Source organism: Chlamydotis macqueenii, chromosome 3 (genome assembly GCF_036417535.1).
Source record: "Chlamydotis macqueenii isolate bChlMac1 chromosome 3, bChlMac1.mat, whole genome shotgun sequence".
NCBI classification, from domain to species: Eukaryota; Metazoa; Chordata; class Aves; order Otidiformes; family Otididae; genus Chlamydotis; species Chlamydotis macqueenii.
The window spans coordinates 28,819,344-28,838,554 of NC_141558.1; the positions used below are offsets into that span (position 1 = coordinate 28,819,344).

Consider the following 19,211-nt stretch of genomic DNA (forward strand, 5'->3'; position numbering starts at 1 on the left):
ATTTTCTTTATTTATATTCATGTGATTAAGAAACAATTCGCTTATTTCTGTACAGTGGTCACCTTAAGGTCTCTTGGTTCTGTGCTCTGATACTCAGCAGAACAGCTCCACAATTCAGCAATCTCAGCAAAAAGGCATATTGCCAGACTGTATTTTTAGCACCATGCCCATGCACCTGCTACCTGATGCAATATTGCAATATCACACCTGTTGGCAGGAAAAACACGACAACTGGTTGTTGAACAGGCATAGAGTGTAGAGATGAATGGAGAACATGCATGCAAAGGAGACACAATGGTCAATCTTACTAGAAAAGCAGAAAGGAAATCTCACAATTTGGAATCCAGCCTTAGAGAAAATTTGTATAGTTTTTTTAATGCAAGACATATGTACACACCAGAATATATACAAATAAAGCTACAGGAATATATATAGAAAATTACTTATATGAATAACATTTTCTTAGAATAATAATTGATGCTCTCTCAGATCTCACCTTGCAAATACACAGGAAAAAAAAAGCCATGATAAATGATAAAATTAGCATTTATTCCAATTTTTTTTTTTACTATCAATTACTGCCATATGATGGTCTCCACAGAACACAAAAATTAAGGTAAACAGTACTGGAGTGAGATCTCAAGAGTTCAGAGCACTAGAAACTCTCGCAGGAGTTCCACAGGCAACTGGCCAAACTAGTTTGGGAGATAAGTCTCAAAGGTCTGTTTTGTGCTAGCTGTTGTAGTTTGTTTTCCTCTAGCGCTCCAAAACTTAATTTAAGGTTTTTTTTTTTTTTTTGCCTGGCTTACACAAATCTCTGCAAATAATTGCAACTTCATCTTGATTTCTGGGATAAAATGTCTTTTCAAAATCTTGAATCTGTGTATTCCATTGGATAATTCTTAATAAATAGCTTGTAGCTGCTGTATGTTTCGTGTCTCTACTAACATCTACCTTTAGTCATATAATCAATGGCTAAAGATCCTCTGTCTTCAGAAACTTCCAATATCCAGGGAAATATTGTTGATTTTAAAAGCCACAGTCCCTTTCACCTGTGGAACTGCATGGTTTGCTGCTGCTTTCTAGAGTATGACATGCAGCTGCTCTTTGATCCAATGATTGGCAGCTGCTAACGAGTCTTTAGGTGTGGAAAGATTCACAGAATCATAGAATGGATAGGGTTGGAAGGGACCTTTAAAGGTCATCTACTCAAACCCCCCTGCAGGGAGCAGGGACATCCCCAACTAGATCAGGTTGCTCAGAGCCCCATCCAAGCTGGCCTTGAATGTTTCCAGGGATGGGGCATCTACCACTTCTCTGGGCAACCTGTTCCAGTGTTCCACCACCCTCAGCGTAAAAATTTTTTTCCTGATGTCCAGTCTGAATCTACCTCCCTCTATTTTAAAACCATCATCCCTTGTCCTATCAGAACAGGCCCTGCTGAAGAGTTTCTTCCCAAGAGAACAATCTTATCTTAAACTTGGTGGAAAGTGGGTAAAGTGGAATATGTTACAGTTCCTGTACTAAATAAAGCAAGAAAAGATGGGCAATGAAAGTAAAAATAGTGTCAAAATCAGATATTCTTAATAAAAAGATGTGCATTTTCACTATAGGACTAGAAAATTTTAGGTGATTGGCTGTTCTGCATTTGAAAAAGTCAAAGAACTCTTACTACAACAAGAAAAAAAATGATCTGAAGAACTAACAGTTTTAAATTTTGCTAAGGTTACTAGTTTACAATAATTTTCATCCAGCAGGCTTCAACTGAGCTAAATAAGGAGCTTCCTGAACTACTGATATTGGGAAGTCCTGGACATTGTGAACAGGCAGTCTGCTGTTCACCTTGGGAAATGTCATGGTAAATGTGGTATGAAAGGCAGTTGGCTAATTATTAAGAGGATCAAATGTAATATTTATGACTTTTCAGAAAACATACAGTAGGAAAAAAACAAGCTTGTTCAGTGTTGTAAATTCAGCAGATACTGCTGGTGTAGTATATATCTTTTAATTTCTTTCAGAGGTCTAATTCTGCTTTGTATGACATTTTAAGAAGTTACATAATTTACAAAACAAATACAACACTTGGGTTTTAAAATCACTTAAATCGAGTACCTTGAGAAAATTCAAACAGACTTACCCATCCAAAATAAGATGTTCCCGAGAGACTTTGTTTGAACAGTTATTGGACTACTGCTGTAACATAACTCAGCTTTTGACAGTGGCAAATACTACTCTGCAGGCATGGGAGAAAACCTGTTCGTCTGCTACCATACTCGATAACTTCTTTACCCAGTTAAGTGTATGGAGCAATCTAACTCCTTTCTACATTTTGACAACTGGAGAACTAGTAACTAGCACTCAAAAGCAAGACATGTTTTAAGACCAGTATGATACCAGACTGTGTACAGCACATTTTCAAAAACAGTGTTTAGAAGAACACAATGGAAGGGCAGGGGAGGGCTGTAAGGAAAACCATTCAGGAACCTCTTGGAAAGAGTTGTGGCTGAAAGAGGCTTGGAACTATAAGCAAAGAAACTGCCTTCTGCTGCTGCTGCTTTCTCTTGTGTTCAGGGCACCAGGAGACTGTTTGCTGAAAACAAATAGTTGCTTTCCCATAGAAACAACTTGCAAGATCTGGACTATCACCAAGCAGCTCATGTGCAAAGGGATGACATGACAAAAACACTGCTAGGAAAGATAGCAGATGGTGCAGTTGTAATTGTGTATAGTTGATCTGTCATTGTGCACAAAGATCTCTGTAACACCTATTAAATCATCCATTGTGGTGTGGGTTTGTTTTTTTTTTTTTTTTTTAATGTTAAATTAAACCACAACATAGGTGCTACAGGTGGGCAAGTTCACTACCTATATGACAAGCAATGTAACTATAAAGGGATTGCCACAGCGTGGGTCGTGGCAAAAGAGAAGTATGCAAAATCTATTAAATTGAGACGGGTCACTGGAATTACATGACTTTGAAAGTGTAAAAAAAAGAACTGAATAGGGCAATGAACAATGATCAGATTACTAGCAGCGCTTTGTCTGGTGCTTGTGTCAAAAGTAATGAGATCAAAATGGCTGAATGCCGGAAAATTTGTGCAATGCGGTGGGATGCAAATGTGTTTAACTGAATTTCATGTTAGACAGTAATTTCATTTCTTAGTAGAATCTTGACAATATATCACAGGCTTAGCGCCTTGTTGAAAGATTGTGCCTAAAAAGCCTTTGAAGAAATTAGTGCAGTCAGCCCAGTAGCTCAGTTCTGTGCCATCATAAGAAGGTAGTATTTTTTTAAAGATGCTTGTGTTGGAGAGGAAAGAGAGTTTCTGAAACTGGGAAAGCACAGGAAGAAAATTGGAGAAAAAAGTTGTGGTGATTTGCATAAAGGTGACTTAAGAAGGACAGAGAGAAAAAAAGTTTCAGTGGGTTAAAAACTGTGTTCTGCTTCAAAGGTACAGTCTTGTTGCAACTACCCTGTGCAGTGGCTGAAAATGTCACCATGTCACGATGCCTTCAATTTAAAGCTTCTTTTCTTACTGTGATGGCACAAAGAGAAATATTTAATGTATTTCAGCCTTTATGGCACCATAGAAGGCCCTAGAGAACATGCATCTCAAAAAGACTCAAAACAGAATTGAAAAAAAAAGAAACAAAAGGAAAAACAATTTAACCTCCTCACCTTTTTGTTAATTCTTTTTTTTTCTGACATCACAAAATGTTTGCATTTCATTACAGAGTATGAGGAATACATAAAGGCAGTGTTACTCTATGGTCATTCACACGACAATTTAAGCGTTAGAAAAAATGTTCAAAATCTGTTTCTCTTTTGGGGGTGTATTTAATTTGAAACTTGGTATATGCAATAAAACCCCAGTACTGCATTCAATACTAGCCATCTGGCTGAAAGAAGAATAACATATGTTGCACTTAACGCTGTAACACCAACTAGAAAGAGTATTTTCTTAGATGACATTATGGAGATGCTAAATTACTTCAGATTCTGCTGACCTGATAAACCCACATCATAAAAGGCCCTTCGGTGGGGATTTGTGTGAATGTGAGCCACTGGTACCTACAACGCACGTGGAAAAATTGTTACTAGAAAAAGAGGTGGCCAAGGAGAAAATGCACATGCCAAGAGGCAACACATATCTCCCTCGGACTGACAGGCTCTGGAGACTGTTCCAGTTCAGCCTGTAGTAACTGAGAACCTGGCACATCGAGAGTTGAAGGCTCTGCCCAAGGCTGCCGGTGCACACCAGGAACGGACAAACAGCAGGCTGTGTCACACGGCCTGTGCCGAGGAGGCTGGCAGCTGCTGTTTGCAGATGAAGGCCACAGAATTTGACAGGCCCCCCTCGAAGCGGCATCAGGCAAGCCGCTCGCAGCCCCGGCCCCCGGGGTGAAGGGGAAAGCCCGCCGTCCCTCCCAGCCACCCTCCACCGACCCGTAGGGCGAGGCCTGTCAGGCGCACGGCCCTGCGGCGCGGGGCCGCCACCCAAGCGCTTCGACCCACTCCCCCCAGACCCGGCGAGGGTGTCCCGGACCCCTCCGGGTGAGCCACAGAGGCCGGGTCCGGCGGCAGGGCCTTCGTGGGGCCTGGCGCGGCAGGGAGCTGTAAGCGCAGCTGTGTCACGGGGCGGCGGGTCTCGCCGGGAAGAGGCCACAGGCGGCACAGGACACAACGGACACCCCTCTGCGGCCCGGCCCGGCCCGGCCCAGCCCGTTGCTTCGCGTCACCGGCGCCTCGCTCCCGGCCGCCCCAAGCCCAACCCGTCCCGGCGCCTGCGCAGTGGCCTGCCCGCTCCCCCCCCCCCGTCCCCCGTAAAGAGCGCCGTCACGTGAGCGGCCGGGCCCGGCGCGGCGCCGCTCGCCTGACGCCGCGGGGGCGCGCCTACGGGGCAGCGGGCACGCGGCCGGCACCGCCAGCCGAGCCGAGCCAGGCCGGACCGGGACCACCTGGGCCGGGGTTGGGGGGGAGCCTACACGCACCCCCGCTCCCACAGGCCGCGGGGCTGTGCGTGGTCGCTCTCTCTTCCTTCGGTGCGGCTGCCGACTCCTTCCTCCGCGGCTCCGGGGCAGCGCTGGGCGGCGGAGCAGGGTGAGTGACCGCCGCCGGGCCGCGGCAGGTAAAGGCGGAAGGGGGAGGGTGGAGGGGCCCGCCGCGTTGCGCGACCTCGCCCAGCCTTCGCCGGGGCGCGGCGGGCGGCTGGGCCAGGCAGGGCTGGGCCTACCGCGGCGGGGCCGCGGCCTGGCTTGGCCTGGCCTGGCGGCGGGGCCCAGTGCGGCGGGTCGGCGGGGGTGGGACGCGGCCTGCTTCCGCCGCGGCGCCGCCGGGACGGGTTGGGCACGCAGGCGGCACCGGCACCGACACCGCCGGTCCTTGTGGAGAGGCGGCCCGCGTTCTGGCGGCGGGCCCGGGGGGTGCCCCTCGGCCGAGCCCCGGCTGCCGCGCTCCGCCCGGGCGCGGCCCCGCGGCGCTGGCGCTGACCTTGCGGCGGCTGCGCCCTGCGGGCCCCGAACCGGCCGGGTCCCGGGCTCCTCGCCCTGCCGCCATCAGGACCCGACCTCGCTGCCTGCGGCGGCCTCTCCCGTCCCCGCCTGCCTCGGCCTTCGTACGGGACCCTGCCGCAGGCTCCCTGCCTGCATCCGTGCTGCTGCTCGCTTTTCAGCACCGCCCCGCGTTGACTAGGTCTTGTCCCTTGTTGGCAGGGCTTGTCCCTTCCCACATCTTGAGTCGCTGATGCCTTCTTGCCCCATACAAACCTGAGGAACAAACACCAAGTTAGACCCTGCTGTTCTTCCTGCTATTGGTCTGACCTGTTCCGGGCTCCTCCTCCCATCTCTCAAACTTAGCATCATCAACAATTTCTGTGTTTAACTCTTCTGTATAGTACCCACTGTTGAAAGCGTGGCAGAAAATGTGGTCATTGGCAGTACCCAGGGGATTCAGTTACCTGGTCGTACTGCCAGATTCTATTCTTGGATGAGATGCTCTTTCTGAGACAATGTGTCCGTGCTTCTTGCTTGCTACTGGAATGCAAGTAATTAATATCTATAAAGCTTTACAAGAGTTATCGTTCATGGGATTGTGAGTGAGGTTTCTAGATCGTCTGCCCAATGGAGACTTTTTATAGCCATGAGGTGAGAGTTTCAAAGAGCAGTCTCTCTGTGCAGTGTACCTTGAGTTACTAGTAGTAGTCTGTAGAATGAAGCATAAAAGTGTGGAAGGGAATGGGATGACAATGGGTTTACCATACAAATTGTAGTAGTGGTGTTGTCTTTTATGTGGCTGTTAATCCGTTATATAACTTCTATATGTTTGCTTTTATAAAAAGGGATGCTAGCATCGCTAAACAGTGGAAATGTTGTAGGATTAAATGTAAGGATGGTAAACATATGGCATCTCTTTAACACCACTAATTCGTGATTTATTTTGCTTAATAAATTGATCTGTTAAAGTTCAGGACACGCTGTAAGGGAGATCTTGAAAATTTGGATTTTCTATTTCTTGGAATAATTTAACTTTGAGTGGTCCTTACACTTAGTGTGTGGTCCACAATGAAACTGCTACTCAGCTTTCTTTTTCCTTTACCAAGTAGCTTCTGCTTTTAGTTTCTGTAGTTAGCTTTAAAGATTATACATATAAAAATGGAGTTCTGAAAATCTAAATGTTTTCAGCTGTCATTGCTTTTTACTTACTTGTTTGGTTTTTATGTGTGTTTTACATTTGCAAACCTTCATGAATTTCAAGCAGCTGAAAAGGCACATAACTACAAACCATGTGGGCTAGATCCAACTCAGTATAGTTAAATGAAGTAATTCAACACAGTGGCGTTTCTGAAAAAGCAAAAGCTCTAAAAAAGTTGGTAATTATTATCTGCCATACTTCTGTGACCTCTTTTTAGAAGGCTTAGCTCTGCCTCATGGTGTAGATACTACTAATATTGTGCAAAGAGCTGAGCTGATGTATGCTATCTGAAATAGTTCTTGTCTGTTATTTTAATGGAAGTTTGTATTTTAAGAAAATTAGTTTTCCCTACTCAACTTAAATATTCTTAAATCCAAGCCATAAAAATACTAAGGAAGAGATAATTTTTTTTGTAGGAAGTAATAAACTTTCGTTGGTTTATGATATTGTTCTGGCATATTATGTCAGAAACTCTTTTTTTATGGGAAGGGAATGTTTTTGAAAGGTAATAGTATGAAGTAGCAATGACCAAGTCCACTAAATTAGGATATGAGTGTTTGTTACATAGCAGCAAAAAGTGAAAAATACAGACAGCTTGTGAAATCTGCTTGAGTAGTGTCAATATAGCTGCGTGATGGATGATGGTATGTTTCTGTGGAAAACTTCATGAGGCTTAGTCGCTAAGCTTCTAAATATTTCTGAAAAAAAAAAACCAAACCAAACCCAAATTCTAATGTGTGTTTCCAAATGAATCATTGTAAGAGAGACACTGACAAATTCAAAAGGTGTTATAAATGAAATAATTTTGTTTGGTGTGACTGACAAATAATCAGTGTAACTGTTACACAGCTTAACACTTATACTATGTTCAAGCTGAAAATACTTGAAACAATTCTTGAGAAACTTGAGGGTGGAAAATAGTTGAAGAACATAGCTGTAGTGATGGAGAAAGAATCTTTGTCTTTTCTTTTCAGGGAAATGTGTCTTGGTAGTGAGCTTAAAAATTCCAAGGGTATATGCAGTGATGGAGAAATGAGTAAAATAATTTATAGTCCTTGATTATCCTTAACTTTTTTGGTGTAGTTCAAGAATATTCGTTGATGAGACAGTCCAGCAAAGGAAAACAGTCTATAAAATAGATTTGAAAGATTTCACAACGTCAAGGCATTTTGTCACAGAGCACAACTTCTAGTGCAGCACTTTTTGCCTATTCTAGTTGTAAAGTGAGGGTGGAGAATGTATTATTTTTGAGGAGAGGTTGCTCTTTTCTGAAGAGAACTGTTAAGTTGGTTTTCTGTAATATAGTAGTTTGATCTTGAATGATTAAGAAAAGGGTTTTCTATAGTTTTTCTGCATTTTTTTTGTCTTATTGTTAAATCCTTAATTTGAAATTTACGTTTGTGTTCACTAAAATGAGGTACAGTTCTGTCTGGTGAGTGTAATACTTCTGGATAGTGAATGTTTAATAAAGAAAATATCTTGAGCTGTCTAGCCTTCTTTCAAATATTGTGATAGCAAGTAGTAAGGGAGGGGAACAGCATATACCTTCGGCTTATAGATAGATTTTTGGGATGTGATTATTATTTGGTATTTCAGACTATTGAGATTTCAGTAGCAGGGTGATAAGATTTGGGTCAATTGGTATCTCAAGACTTTAGGGTGAGTGGAACACATAAATAGTACAGAAGAGCTGGTTAAGAGTGAATTAAATGCTCAAATTTACAGTTCGTGTTCTTTGATGTGTGGCAGGGCTTTGGTTTTGGTGGCACTAAAAGCTAGATCTTTAATTGAGGAATTAAAATAATAAATAAGGGATTTACATGAGGGAGCAGGTGGCATATGAATACTTACAGGTTGATGTTTCTGATGTACAGCTTTGTCAGTGTACCTGGGCCTCCTTTACAGCAATACTGATGTTTCTGTTGTTAAGCAGGTCTTTGACAGTGTCCTGTTTCACGGGAGGTGGGTGAAAGAGATCAAATTTTACTGTTATCAAGGGCTCAGCAAACCATATTCCATCCAAGTATTGTATCCCCTTTTTGAAAAAGTGCATGGAAATTTTCTTTAACAGTTCTGAACACATTTATGTGGCTATGTTGCAACTCATATACTCATAAATCAGTTAATTTGATTCTTGAAGACTGCACTGGATGATGGCATTTGAGCCAGTGTGAATCAGTGTAGAAAGTGCATTGGCATGAGAGTTGCGAAGTTGAGGGTTTCTTACCAGGATGCACTGTCTGGTATTGATTTCCTTTTTTATCCCGTGATGCATTTAGACTGTGAGCTCTGTTGGCCAAAATCTGTTAGTACAGAGGACCTGAGTCTCGATTGTGGCTTTTGGTGCTGTAGTATCCATAAATGCTGTAAGAATGAATGCAGCTTCTAGTGCTGAAGTCATGGTCACATGGCAGCTTAGCATTAATTTTCAGTTAGGTGCTTGTGACCTTAAACTTTAACGTTTTGTATAAAGAAAAGGGAAGGATGATAGTAAAACTTGCCTGTGCTTAGCATCAGCACTTCGAAGCAACATGGATTGGTAGGTGAGTTTGAAGTGTCCAGGTATCAGTGAGCACATGGGGTGGTCTGACATCACAGCTCTGGGGAACAAAGATAGGCGTTTGATGCCTTGAATGCTCTTTTTAGGTACAGTAATTACCAAAAGACTCAGGCAAGGGACTTTTTTTTTTTTTTTTTTTTTTTTTTTTTTTTTTTTACTGGCTGTGTTGTTACCTAATTTCGTGTCAATTAAGGTGCAATTTCCCTCTTTTGCTGAAAAGTTCTTGTCAGTTATTGTTACTTATTATTTGATTCCTCTGTGTCAGTGCTGAGTCAGCTTTTCCCGTTTGACATGTAAGGTGCTATTCATCCAAATAGCTCTGTTCCTTTTGTATGCTTTTCTGATGAGTGTTTATTACTGGTACTTGAAAAAATAAACATAATATGGTTTTTCTTAATGGAGTCTGTCACTGTTATGACTAGTTGTTGCTCTCAGTCCTTTGACATGCTTAAGCTGAGGAAAGATGTTTACAGGACAACAAAGTCTTACATTTTGAGTGTTGCAGTCCAGTCAATAACTAGATTTAAGAACAGTAGCCAAATTCAGTGAATTGCAAGCAAGAGACACTATTCAGAAAGGTACGTAATTGAAATGGAAGGAATTGTAATGTTACTATGTGATCTTCAGCAGCTTCAGACTTGCTGATTCAGGTAGGTCAGTAAAGTACATAGGATCTTCAACATCTAGGATTTTTAGTGTCCAAAATAAGCAATGTGAGCTTTTTCTTCCTTTGGTTAAGTTCCTTCAGATTTCCCCCGCTGCCTTGCTCCCAATTTAGTAAACTTTTCTTGTTGAATTTCTTTGTAGAAATATTTTATTTTTTTCCAAAGTCCGGCTTCTGAAGATTTTCATAAACAATTTTTTTTTTTTAATTCCCAGTTGTTAAAAATACAGGAACTTCTATTTTATATTCTAAAATTTAAAATATAAGCTAATATGGAAGTCACCCCTTAGGCAGAGAGGGGAGGAGAGAAAGTAATGGCAGTGAATGTTACTTAAAAATATGAAATCTGACTTCTGCTTACTAAAATAAATGGTGTAGGTACACTATTAAAACTGAATAAAACATGCTTTATTATTTTCCTTTATGTATCAAGACAAATATATGTAATAAAAATCCAAATATGTAGTTGGAAAATTAAATGCATGCACATACGTGGTGTTTAAGGGAGACAATTTAGAATGCAGTCAAAGACAGAGTATGCTTGGCCTGTACGTCAGCTAAGAAACACTCAGAATTTCTAGTGGTATATTACAATTTGTCATCACCTCTACCTGAAGTGGATTTTAGATAAGATGGTAGAGATGTACTGGTGCAGTTGGATATCTGTGCTAAACTGTTTTGCCCTGTTCTGATAAGAAAATAATATAACTGAAACTGAAGTATTTTTTTTTTTACAAGCAAACTAAACAATGAGAAATCTTGAAGATGTACAGTACCTCTTGTTCAGATGTTAGTCTCCCTTCCCCTCTAAGATTAGTTTGAATGACTATGCCAGTTTGAGATCTCAGTTTCTTTTCTTAGCAAGTGATTGTTCTGGCTATTTATCTCTTAATATTTTAAAGTCATTTAGAGCTGACAGAAATGTAATGAAAAAGTAGTAAATGGGGATAAGAGAAAAATCTGCCATATCAGGTCCTACAGCATGTTTAATTCATATCAGTATTTGTTGGGATTTAGGTCAATATTCTGACATACCTAACTTAAACTAATTAAACCAATTCAACAACTGAAGAAATTAGTTTTATAAGCTGAAAGACTCAGTGAAAAAGAAAACTGTGTTGAGAGCATGAAGAGGTTTTATGCTAAACATAATGTGGGAGAAATTCTGTAATTTGTGTTTAACTGTCACACTTGTTATCTTTAACAGGGTTGTTTTTAGTAATGGATTACTTAATAATGACAGATTTTATTCGGTGGGTTACTTCTATGAGTACCTATTGTTACAGCGGGGAGCTGATTGAAACAAATCAGTCTCAAAAGTGTAAGAGAAATGTACTTTATTTAAGGAATTGAGGAGAATACTCTACACCTTTAGCTTTTCTTAATGGTCAGATCTCATTGCAGCCACACTCCTGTATCTTCCTGTGCTTTGTGCTGTAGCAGTCTCAGTACATGCCCTGGATGCTTCAGAAGCCAGTGGATGGGAGAAATTTCACGACTGTCCAGACTGAACCTAACTGGGGCTTCCTCCTCTGTCATTTGCTCTTTTACCTCATTAATGAATGCTCCTCTTCTCAGTGGTTTCCCCATAGATGAGACTTTTCATATTCTGTTGCTTCTAATTAACTACCTAGTGGGAAAACACCTCTGAATTATGGTGCAGTGGGAGTGCACTTGGTATGTGGAGTTTTGCTGTGAGTGATACCAAGCCACTGGCCTTTAGGGTTCAAGTGGAGGACACAGCTGTTTTCCAGGGGAACAATGTATTCCTCCTCTGAGCAGTCGGAGTTATCTTTGGAAATAAGTGGCCATGAAAAACAAAACTGTGTTTTACCTATACCTCTGGCTATTTTTCCTAGTGTTCAAAGTGTTTCAAATGCAAAATAAGCCATTCAAAATTCATATGCTTTAGGCATTGTTTAAGGGAAGAATTTTTTTTTTGTAGCAGCTGTTCCTAGCAATCAGCTGTCTAGCAGGAAGTGTGTATTTCATTGTCAGTCCCCACATATTCTACACTTCATGTGATAGTTAATCTAGCGATGTAACAATGCTAGAAATACTTTTCTAAACTTGGTCCTGTATAAGTTGTGGAAAGAATTGAACAGTATTTTCTTGAACTAGGTAGAGCAAAGTTCTGATTCCATGTACTTTAATGATATAACTTCTCTAACTGTTTTAAAAAATGTAGAACATAAATAATTTAATCTTAGATTTTTGTGATGGTAGGATTTTTATGCAAAACCACTCTGTATCCTTACAATGACTTTTTGATGCAAAATTTTTAAGAAATTATACTTGAACATAGATTCATGCTCCAGAAATAAAGCTTTCGATAAAATCCCGCTGTAATTTTCTCTAATAGCTGGTTAGGTGCCATTGAAGGTGGCTGTGGCCGTTGCATGTATAGTTGCTTTGACAGTCATTTTGAGGTGCTTTTTGGTATTCTGAATGGCTGCATAGTAGTCTTGCAAAACTGTAGGTATTCTTTTTTTCATCCCATTGCTGAAGATAGAGGTTAATTTGTGTAGCAAGGGCTAAGGTACTGCTTGAGCTTTGCTGTTTAACTCTTCTCTTAATGGAGTGATCAGTGCTGCTCTGGTAACAGCCATGTTTGAGTAACAATTATATAAATGTTCTCCTGTCCAGAAAAAACCTTGAGATATATTGTTGTAAATGTGTTCAAAGCCCCTGCCACTCTTTTATGTTTTAATACTGAGTACAAAAGGTTTATTGCAGTAATTCATGGCTGTTCTACTGCAGTGTTATTGGCAATTGTTAGTGTCAGGGTTCACCATAATTTTATCCGGTGTCTGTTAGTCTTGTGCTAGTGTGATCATAGAATGGTTTGGGCTGGAAGGGACCTTGAAAGGCCATCTAGTCCAACTCCCCTGCAAGGAGCAGGGACATCCCCGACTAGATCAGGTTGCTCAGAGACTCTTCCAACTAGGCCTTGAACATTTCCAGGCATGGAGCATCCACCATCTCTCTGGGCAACCTGTTTTCAACTACCCTCATTGTAAAATTTTTTTTTCCTAGTGTCTAATCTGAGTCTACCTCCCTCTATTTTAATACCATTACCCCTTGTCGTATCACAACAGGCCCTACTGAACAGTCTCTCCCCATCTTTCCTGTAGGCCTCCTTCAGGTACTGGAAGGCCATAATAAGATCTCCCTGGAGCCTTCTCTTCTCCAGGCTGAACAGCCCCAACTCTCTCATCCTGTCTTTGTAGGAGATGTGCTCCAGCCCTCTTGTTGTCTTTGTGGCCCTCCTCTGGACTTGTTCCAACAGATGCATGCCCTTCTTATGTTGGGGGCTCCAGAGCTGGATGCAGTACTCCAGGTGGGGTCTCATGAGAGCAGAGTAGAGGGGGAGGATCACCTCCCTCGACCTGCTGCCCATGATTCTTTTGACGCAGCCCAGGATGTGGCTGGCTTTCTGGGCGACAAGCGCACATTGCCTGCATATGTTGAGCTTCTCATCCAGCAGTACCCCCAAATCCTTCTCCTCAGGGCTGCTCTCAATCCATTCTCTGCCCAGCCGGTATTTGTGCCTGGGATTGCCATGACCCATGTGCAGGACCTTGCACTTGGCCTGGTTGAACTTCATTAGGTTTGCACGGGCCCACCTCTCCAGCCTGTCAAGATCTCTGTGGATGGCATCCCTTCCCTCTAGCATGTCATGCTGCTAATATGAAAAAAAACCTGTCCTTACAGGAAGGTGTTTTAAAATACTGGATTGGGGCATTTATAATTATTTTCTTTCCTTGTACTGCTGCAGCTGTTGTAGTTTATCCTGTATGGAATCAGATTGTTGTAACTACATGGTATAATAAAAACAGATCATACAGTGCAGCATAGCACTTGCTCTTGTGGTTTGCTGCTTTATTTGTTGCCAAATTTGGAAATTATTTTGACAACTGTGAAATGAGTGTGAACTGCTATAGGTGGTAGTTGGCGTTGTATATGTAAGTACACTGCATTGCTTGATAAAAATAGTCCATTTTTTGGTGTAGAGCTTTCAAATACTTGCTGCTGTAAGACTGTTACCTGCTTACTAAATGCACCTGATTTGGCCTGACCTTCCTTCTTGCTGGCTGTTTGGTCAGTAGGACATTGTGCGTTTGACCATGGTTAGTGTGTAGATTCTGTAAAAACACCATGCTGTGCAAAGATTTAGTACCGTATCTGGCTATCATTTTCTTATGAGTTGCCCTATGGTAGAAGGAAGAAAGACTGTCATTTAAAAAAAAAAAAGAAAGAAATGTTTTTCATGCTCACTTGTAATTTTTGTAAATTAGTGAAATTAAATAAATTGTTAAATAGGGTTGAAATTGTAGCAGAGCTCTTACATGTGTATGGTTAGAATTTTTCCCATTAATGTGCATAAGGAAGCATACTTACTGCTCTAGTAAGCATGAGTAGGTACTGGATTTATTTAGTGTCAGGTTGCTGGATTAGGGATCTAGAAAGTAATTCAAGCACTACAAACTCTAAATCTCACTTTTCCTTTACTTAATGCAGTCATTCAAAATATTTCTGTCTAGTGTGTGGGAGGAGGTTGATGAAGGAAGGACCGGGAGAGAGAATATATGTCTTTTTTTTTTTTTTTTTTTTTCTCTTCTGTTTCCAAAAGCTTGAACAGCTTTGTGTGTGTCAAAACTGGTCTCCCAGACTTTCCTGTATGCCAAATTAAGCCACGCACTACTCCATTTTCCTTGCCTCCGTGACCATATTTATTATAATTATCTCTCTTCACTTTTAGTTGTATTCTTGTGCTAAACTTCTGAAGAAACATTTTGCTGTCTTTTTTTTTTTTCCATTCTGTTGTGTAGTTATACATTCTTATTAGTTGAATCTCTGCTACAATAGTTGCGTTTCTGCTGTATCACAAAGAAGTGATCTAGATAGGGAATCCCTTCTTGTAAAGTGTAAGTGCCATCTTTGATTATGATTCCTTAAGTTTTACCTAAACTACTTCAAAATTGAAATTCCTAAAAGGCTCCTGGCCCTTCTGAAGCCACCTCAGAATTCTGATATACTTGATTGAGGTTAGATTTTCGTATACAATTTCTGTAATTTTATTAGACGTAATGATAGGTGAAAAATAATAGAGATAAGGGCTTGCTGCTTAAAAATAGTTCCTTGCTATGGAGTATTTGGTAGTTCCTTTATGAACGGAAATATAGTCCTTCTCATTTTTGAGCCTAGTAAGGCAGGCTCCTGAGCTTTATCAGCTCCACTGATGTTAGTGTAAGCTGACTTCACATTTTTACATTTAAATGTAAAAGAAGATGGATATCTCAGTGCTGCTAACCAGGTTTTCTTGTTTTTTATTGCCCCGTCCCTCTGGTGTCCTACCCCCTTGGACTGATCAAGGTTTAAACAAATTTTAGAAAGGAAATGTTTTAGTTAACCCTTGTTATACACACTTTGTAGAAGTGGCAGCACTTTGATGCTGATAGCAGAAGTTATATTAACTTAGCATGAGATCTCTTTTAAAAATGATCAGTTAGAGAATTGATTTTTACATATGCAGTGGGCCATACTAAGTCATAAGCAGATTTTTTCTTTTGTCACAATTCTAAAATACCTTAAGCATTCTTTATAAAACACAACAGCCAAAACAATTTGCTGGTTTCTTAGGTGTTTTATAATTTGTAGCTTATTTTCTTATGGTATTTTTCTTGTCTTTCTATAGGGCTGAAAGACACACAGGAGTCTTCATGGATATAGTTGATACATTTAACCATTTAATTCCTACTGAACACTTAGATGATGCCCTATTTCTAGGATCCAACCCGGAGAATGAAGTCTGTGAGGATTTTAGTACAAGTCAAAATGTCTTAGAGGATTCGCTGAAGAACATGCTCAGCGATAAGGATCCTATGCTAGGATCTGCAAGTGCCCAGTTCTGTTTGCCTGTTTTGGATAGCAATGATCCCAATTTCCAGATGCCTTGTTCAACAGGTAAATGTTACAATTTTTTAAGATTACAATTTGAAAAACAGTTATACTCTAGTACCAACCCTTTTTTGTAATGTAGAAATAACGATTTGGGATTTCTGTCTCCTTCCTGCCCTTTTTGTTGTGCTGCTTACATGCCTGGCATGTAAACCATGTGCAGTTCCTTTTAACTTCATCATGTGACAATAGAGGAAGGTTCCTAATCTGGAACAGAAGTAATTTAGGCTTTGTCTTCAGTACGTGTAAATTATTCCCAATTAAAGTCGTGATTTGTTTAGTGCAAGTATTGTTCCTGATCAGTGAAGTTGCTAGTTGTCTTCAAATAAATGTAGTGATTCTGGATTAGCAGTAGCAGCATGAGAGTTGCACAAATTACTGTTCTGACCTGAGGGTTATTCGGTTAGTGCTAGGCCTTCGGATACTGGGCTGATACTGGATTCTGGGTGTTTTGCTGTGGTCGGCTTCAAACAAAACCCTGGACTGATAATACAATTCTGTTTTACTGTTTGGAAGCACCTGATCTGGAACCAATGGAGAGAAAAGCTTTAAATAAAAATAATTTTAGGATTTGTGGAGTAGTTTTGGAAGATAAAAAGAAAAAAGGATTACCCAGTTCCTAAATTAGTTATATTGATGAATAGTTGAAAAATTATACTGAATTTGGTGTAAGAGACAAAAATATACTCTGTTTAATAATTTTTTTATTTGACTGGAAGTTAAAAGAAATTATATTCATTACTGAAAAGTGTTTTAGATTACTGCAGATGACTGATTATATCAACATTTGATTTTTTTTTTCTATTAACTTTTATGAATTGTTTCTGAAAATCTATAATTTCCTGATACAATATGTATTTTATTTCTACTAAGAGACTAAATTCACATGTTCACTGAATTAAGTGGTATTACATTATGGAAAACTGAAAATCAAAGCTGATTTTGACTGAGGCAATGGAAAAGTGAAATACAAAGTCAAAACAAGATATTTGGTCTTTTTACTAGTTTACTAGAACATTATTTGAGGCCATCCTTACTATTTTTGTTTATTCTTGCCATGGTCTGTATCCTTACACTTTTTGTCTGTAACACACCAAAAAAAAAATTATGTCACTCTTAATGTGCATAAGACTGTAGAATGTACACAACCGAAACAAATTCTTCCTCTCTAAATTTTTTATTTCCTTACAGTAAAATAGTGATGCAGATACTTGTTTTACAGTGCATCCTGTGCATTCTCCAGTAAGCCTATACTGCATTTAAAATTTTTGAATTAACTCAGGGTACAGACAGATATTTTGGAAGTTACCAGGAGACTTTTGGGGGCTTTTAGACACATTTTTCTCCGACTCAAGGAGCGCATTAGCAGTGCAATGATTAATACTATTGATACTTAAATAATCACTGTTGATTTTTAAGATTACTGTCCATTAAAATAACAGAGCTAACTCATTTACTTGGAGGTTACAGTTTCAGATTTTCTGCAGACTAAGGGAATGAAAACTGATTTGGTTTATGCTGAAAAAAGCATAACTCTCTGCACAAAACTTGCCTTATATCTTTAGAGCTACAACACCATTGGTGTGTCATACAGAATGATAATTTGCTGTATTATGATCCTTATAGTTATTTTTTTTCCCTCCTCTTTGTAGGATCACGCTATGAATTTATTCTGTAATACATTGAGCAGTATGCTAACAGAATGATTCGTTGTTGGCTCTTTTCTTAACCTTTTTCACTAGGGTTAGAAGTGTATTTAGAAAACTGTATTTTCAGTGGGGTTTTACTAGGTTTGGTTACATTTGTTATCTATTTACATTAAGCAGGGCAAGACCTAGGCAATACTGAAATGGTAGATGGTGGTGTTTCTTAAATTCTTGATTTCATTCCTGAAGAGTTAATTTTTTTCCAGAGGCACAAATTTATTTACCTCAATTTATTTTAGGCCTTCAAACACTATTTTGCCTAGACAGTGTAACAGCTTAAAAAAAAAAAAAGGAGTAAAATACTAATAGAAATTAGTTCAGAGGGCCAGCAAAGGACGAATAGATCATGTTTGCTGCTCCATGAATAACTGAAACGTACTCTGTTCTGTCCAGTTTTTGAAGTGGTGAAAATTTCATGCTACAGCTTATTTGATTGCTGTGAGCAAGCTGAGGAGTTGAAGGTAAAAGTGGGTAGAATGAGGAGGTATTTGGCTAAAATGGTGCTTGGTGTCATAGATAAAATGGAGGAGCAGAAGACATGGCTCACTGATACTTCTATGAAAGCCTGATTTGAGCAGAGTTCATGAGTATTTGTAAACCTATGCACAAAATGAGATACTATCATCATATACCTTCAACCCACAGAACTTGTACCGTGTTCTAAATATGAAATTTATTTTGTGAACATGTGTACCTGTAAGTGGCAGAAGCTTTAAGAAAGACTTATTTCAGGTCTGCTTACCCACATGGCAAATTTCTCAGGATTGTTTTTCTCTGCTTTACTTCAGAGATCAGATTTTTTTCCTAAGAATCCCTTTTGTCTTCCTCTTAAGTTGGTTTTGAGTATGGATTTGTTTTCTGCTCTTTTTCTTACTGTTGCACTGACATTAGTTTTCGTTGAACGTATTTATAGGCCTAATCCAAAGTTATTATTCATCAACATTACATCTGTCTTGCTCAGCTTTCAACTTTGTATTGCATGTCATTCACCGTGAACTAAGCTTTTTGTTAATACTAAGCTCTTTTCATGGTGAGTTACCAGTTATCTGACTGTATGTGACTATTCTGGTAGCAATTGGTTGTATGTCCTTTAAACAGTTCAGTACTGTCTATAAGACAGAAACACATAGACTTGTGAGTTGAAGTTTGATTTCAAATCACTGCATATTAGAGGCATCTACCCAGAAAATGCAAGAGTTGGATTATAAATGTTTCTCGTGGGGAGGATGGTAGCACAGAATTATAGAATGGTCTGGGTTGAAAGGGACCTTTAAAAGTCATCTAGTCCAACCCCCCTGCAAGGACAAGGGACATCTCCAACTAGATCAGGTTGCTCAGAGGCTCATCCAACCAGGCCTGGAATGTTTCCAGGGATGGGGCATCCACCACCTCTCTGGGCAACCTGTTCCAGTGTTCTGCCACTCTCATTGTAAAAAAATTTGTCATAATATCTAATCTGAATCTACTCTCTTTTTATTTAAAACTATTACTCCTTGTCCTGTCACAACAGGCCCTGCTAAAAAGTTTGTCTCCGTCTTTCTTGTAAGCCCCTTTTAAGTACTAAAAGGCTACAATAAGGTGTCTCTGGAGCCATCTCTTCTCCAAGCTGAACAACCCGAGCTCTCTCAG

The 19,211-nt window shown here is 40.2% G+C and overlaps 1 protein-coding gene across 12 annotated transcripts in view; it reads left to right on the forward strand.

Annotated features, from left to right (window-relative positions):
- The first annotated feature begins 4,884 nt into the window (after positions 1-4,884).
- PHF3 (PHD finger protein 3) overlaps positions 4,885-19,211 on the forward strand; it is a 53,542-nt gene continuing 39,215 nt past the window's right edge. For 2 of the 12 annotated variants that reach the window (XM_086745383.1, XM_086745386.1), the window contains exon 1: positions 4,966-5,101. Coding sequence is in view for 3 of the 12 variants with exons in the window: in XM_086745379.1 (XP_086601505.1) it covers positions 15,639-15,882 (244 nt within the window). In the remaining 9 variants the exon portion in view is untranslated. Of the gene's footprint in view, positions 5,130-15,613; positions 15,883-19,211 lie in introns of those variants that run through there. The other 10 variants (XM_086745382.1, XM_086745391.1, XM_086745379.1 and 7 more) reach the window with 9 other exon arrangements.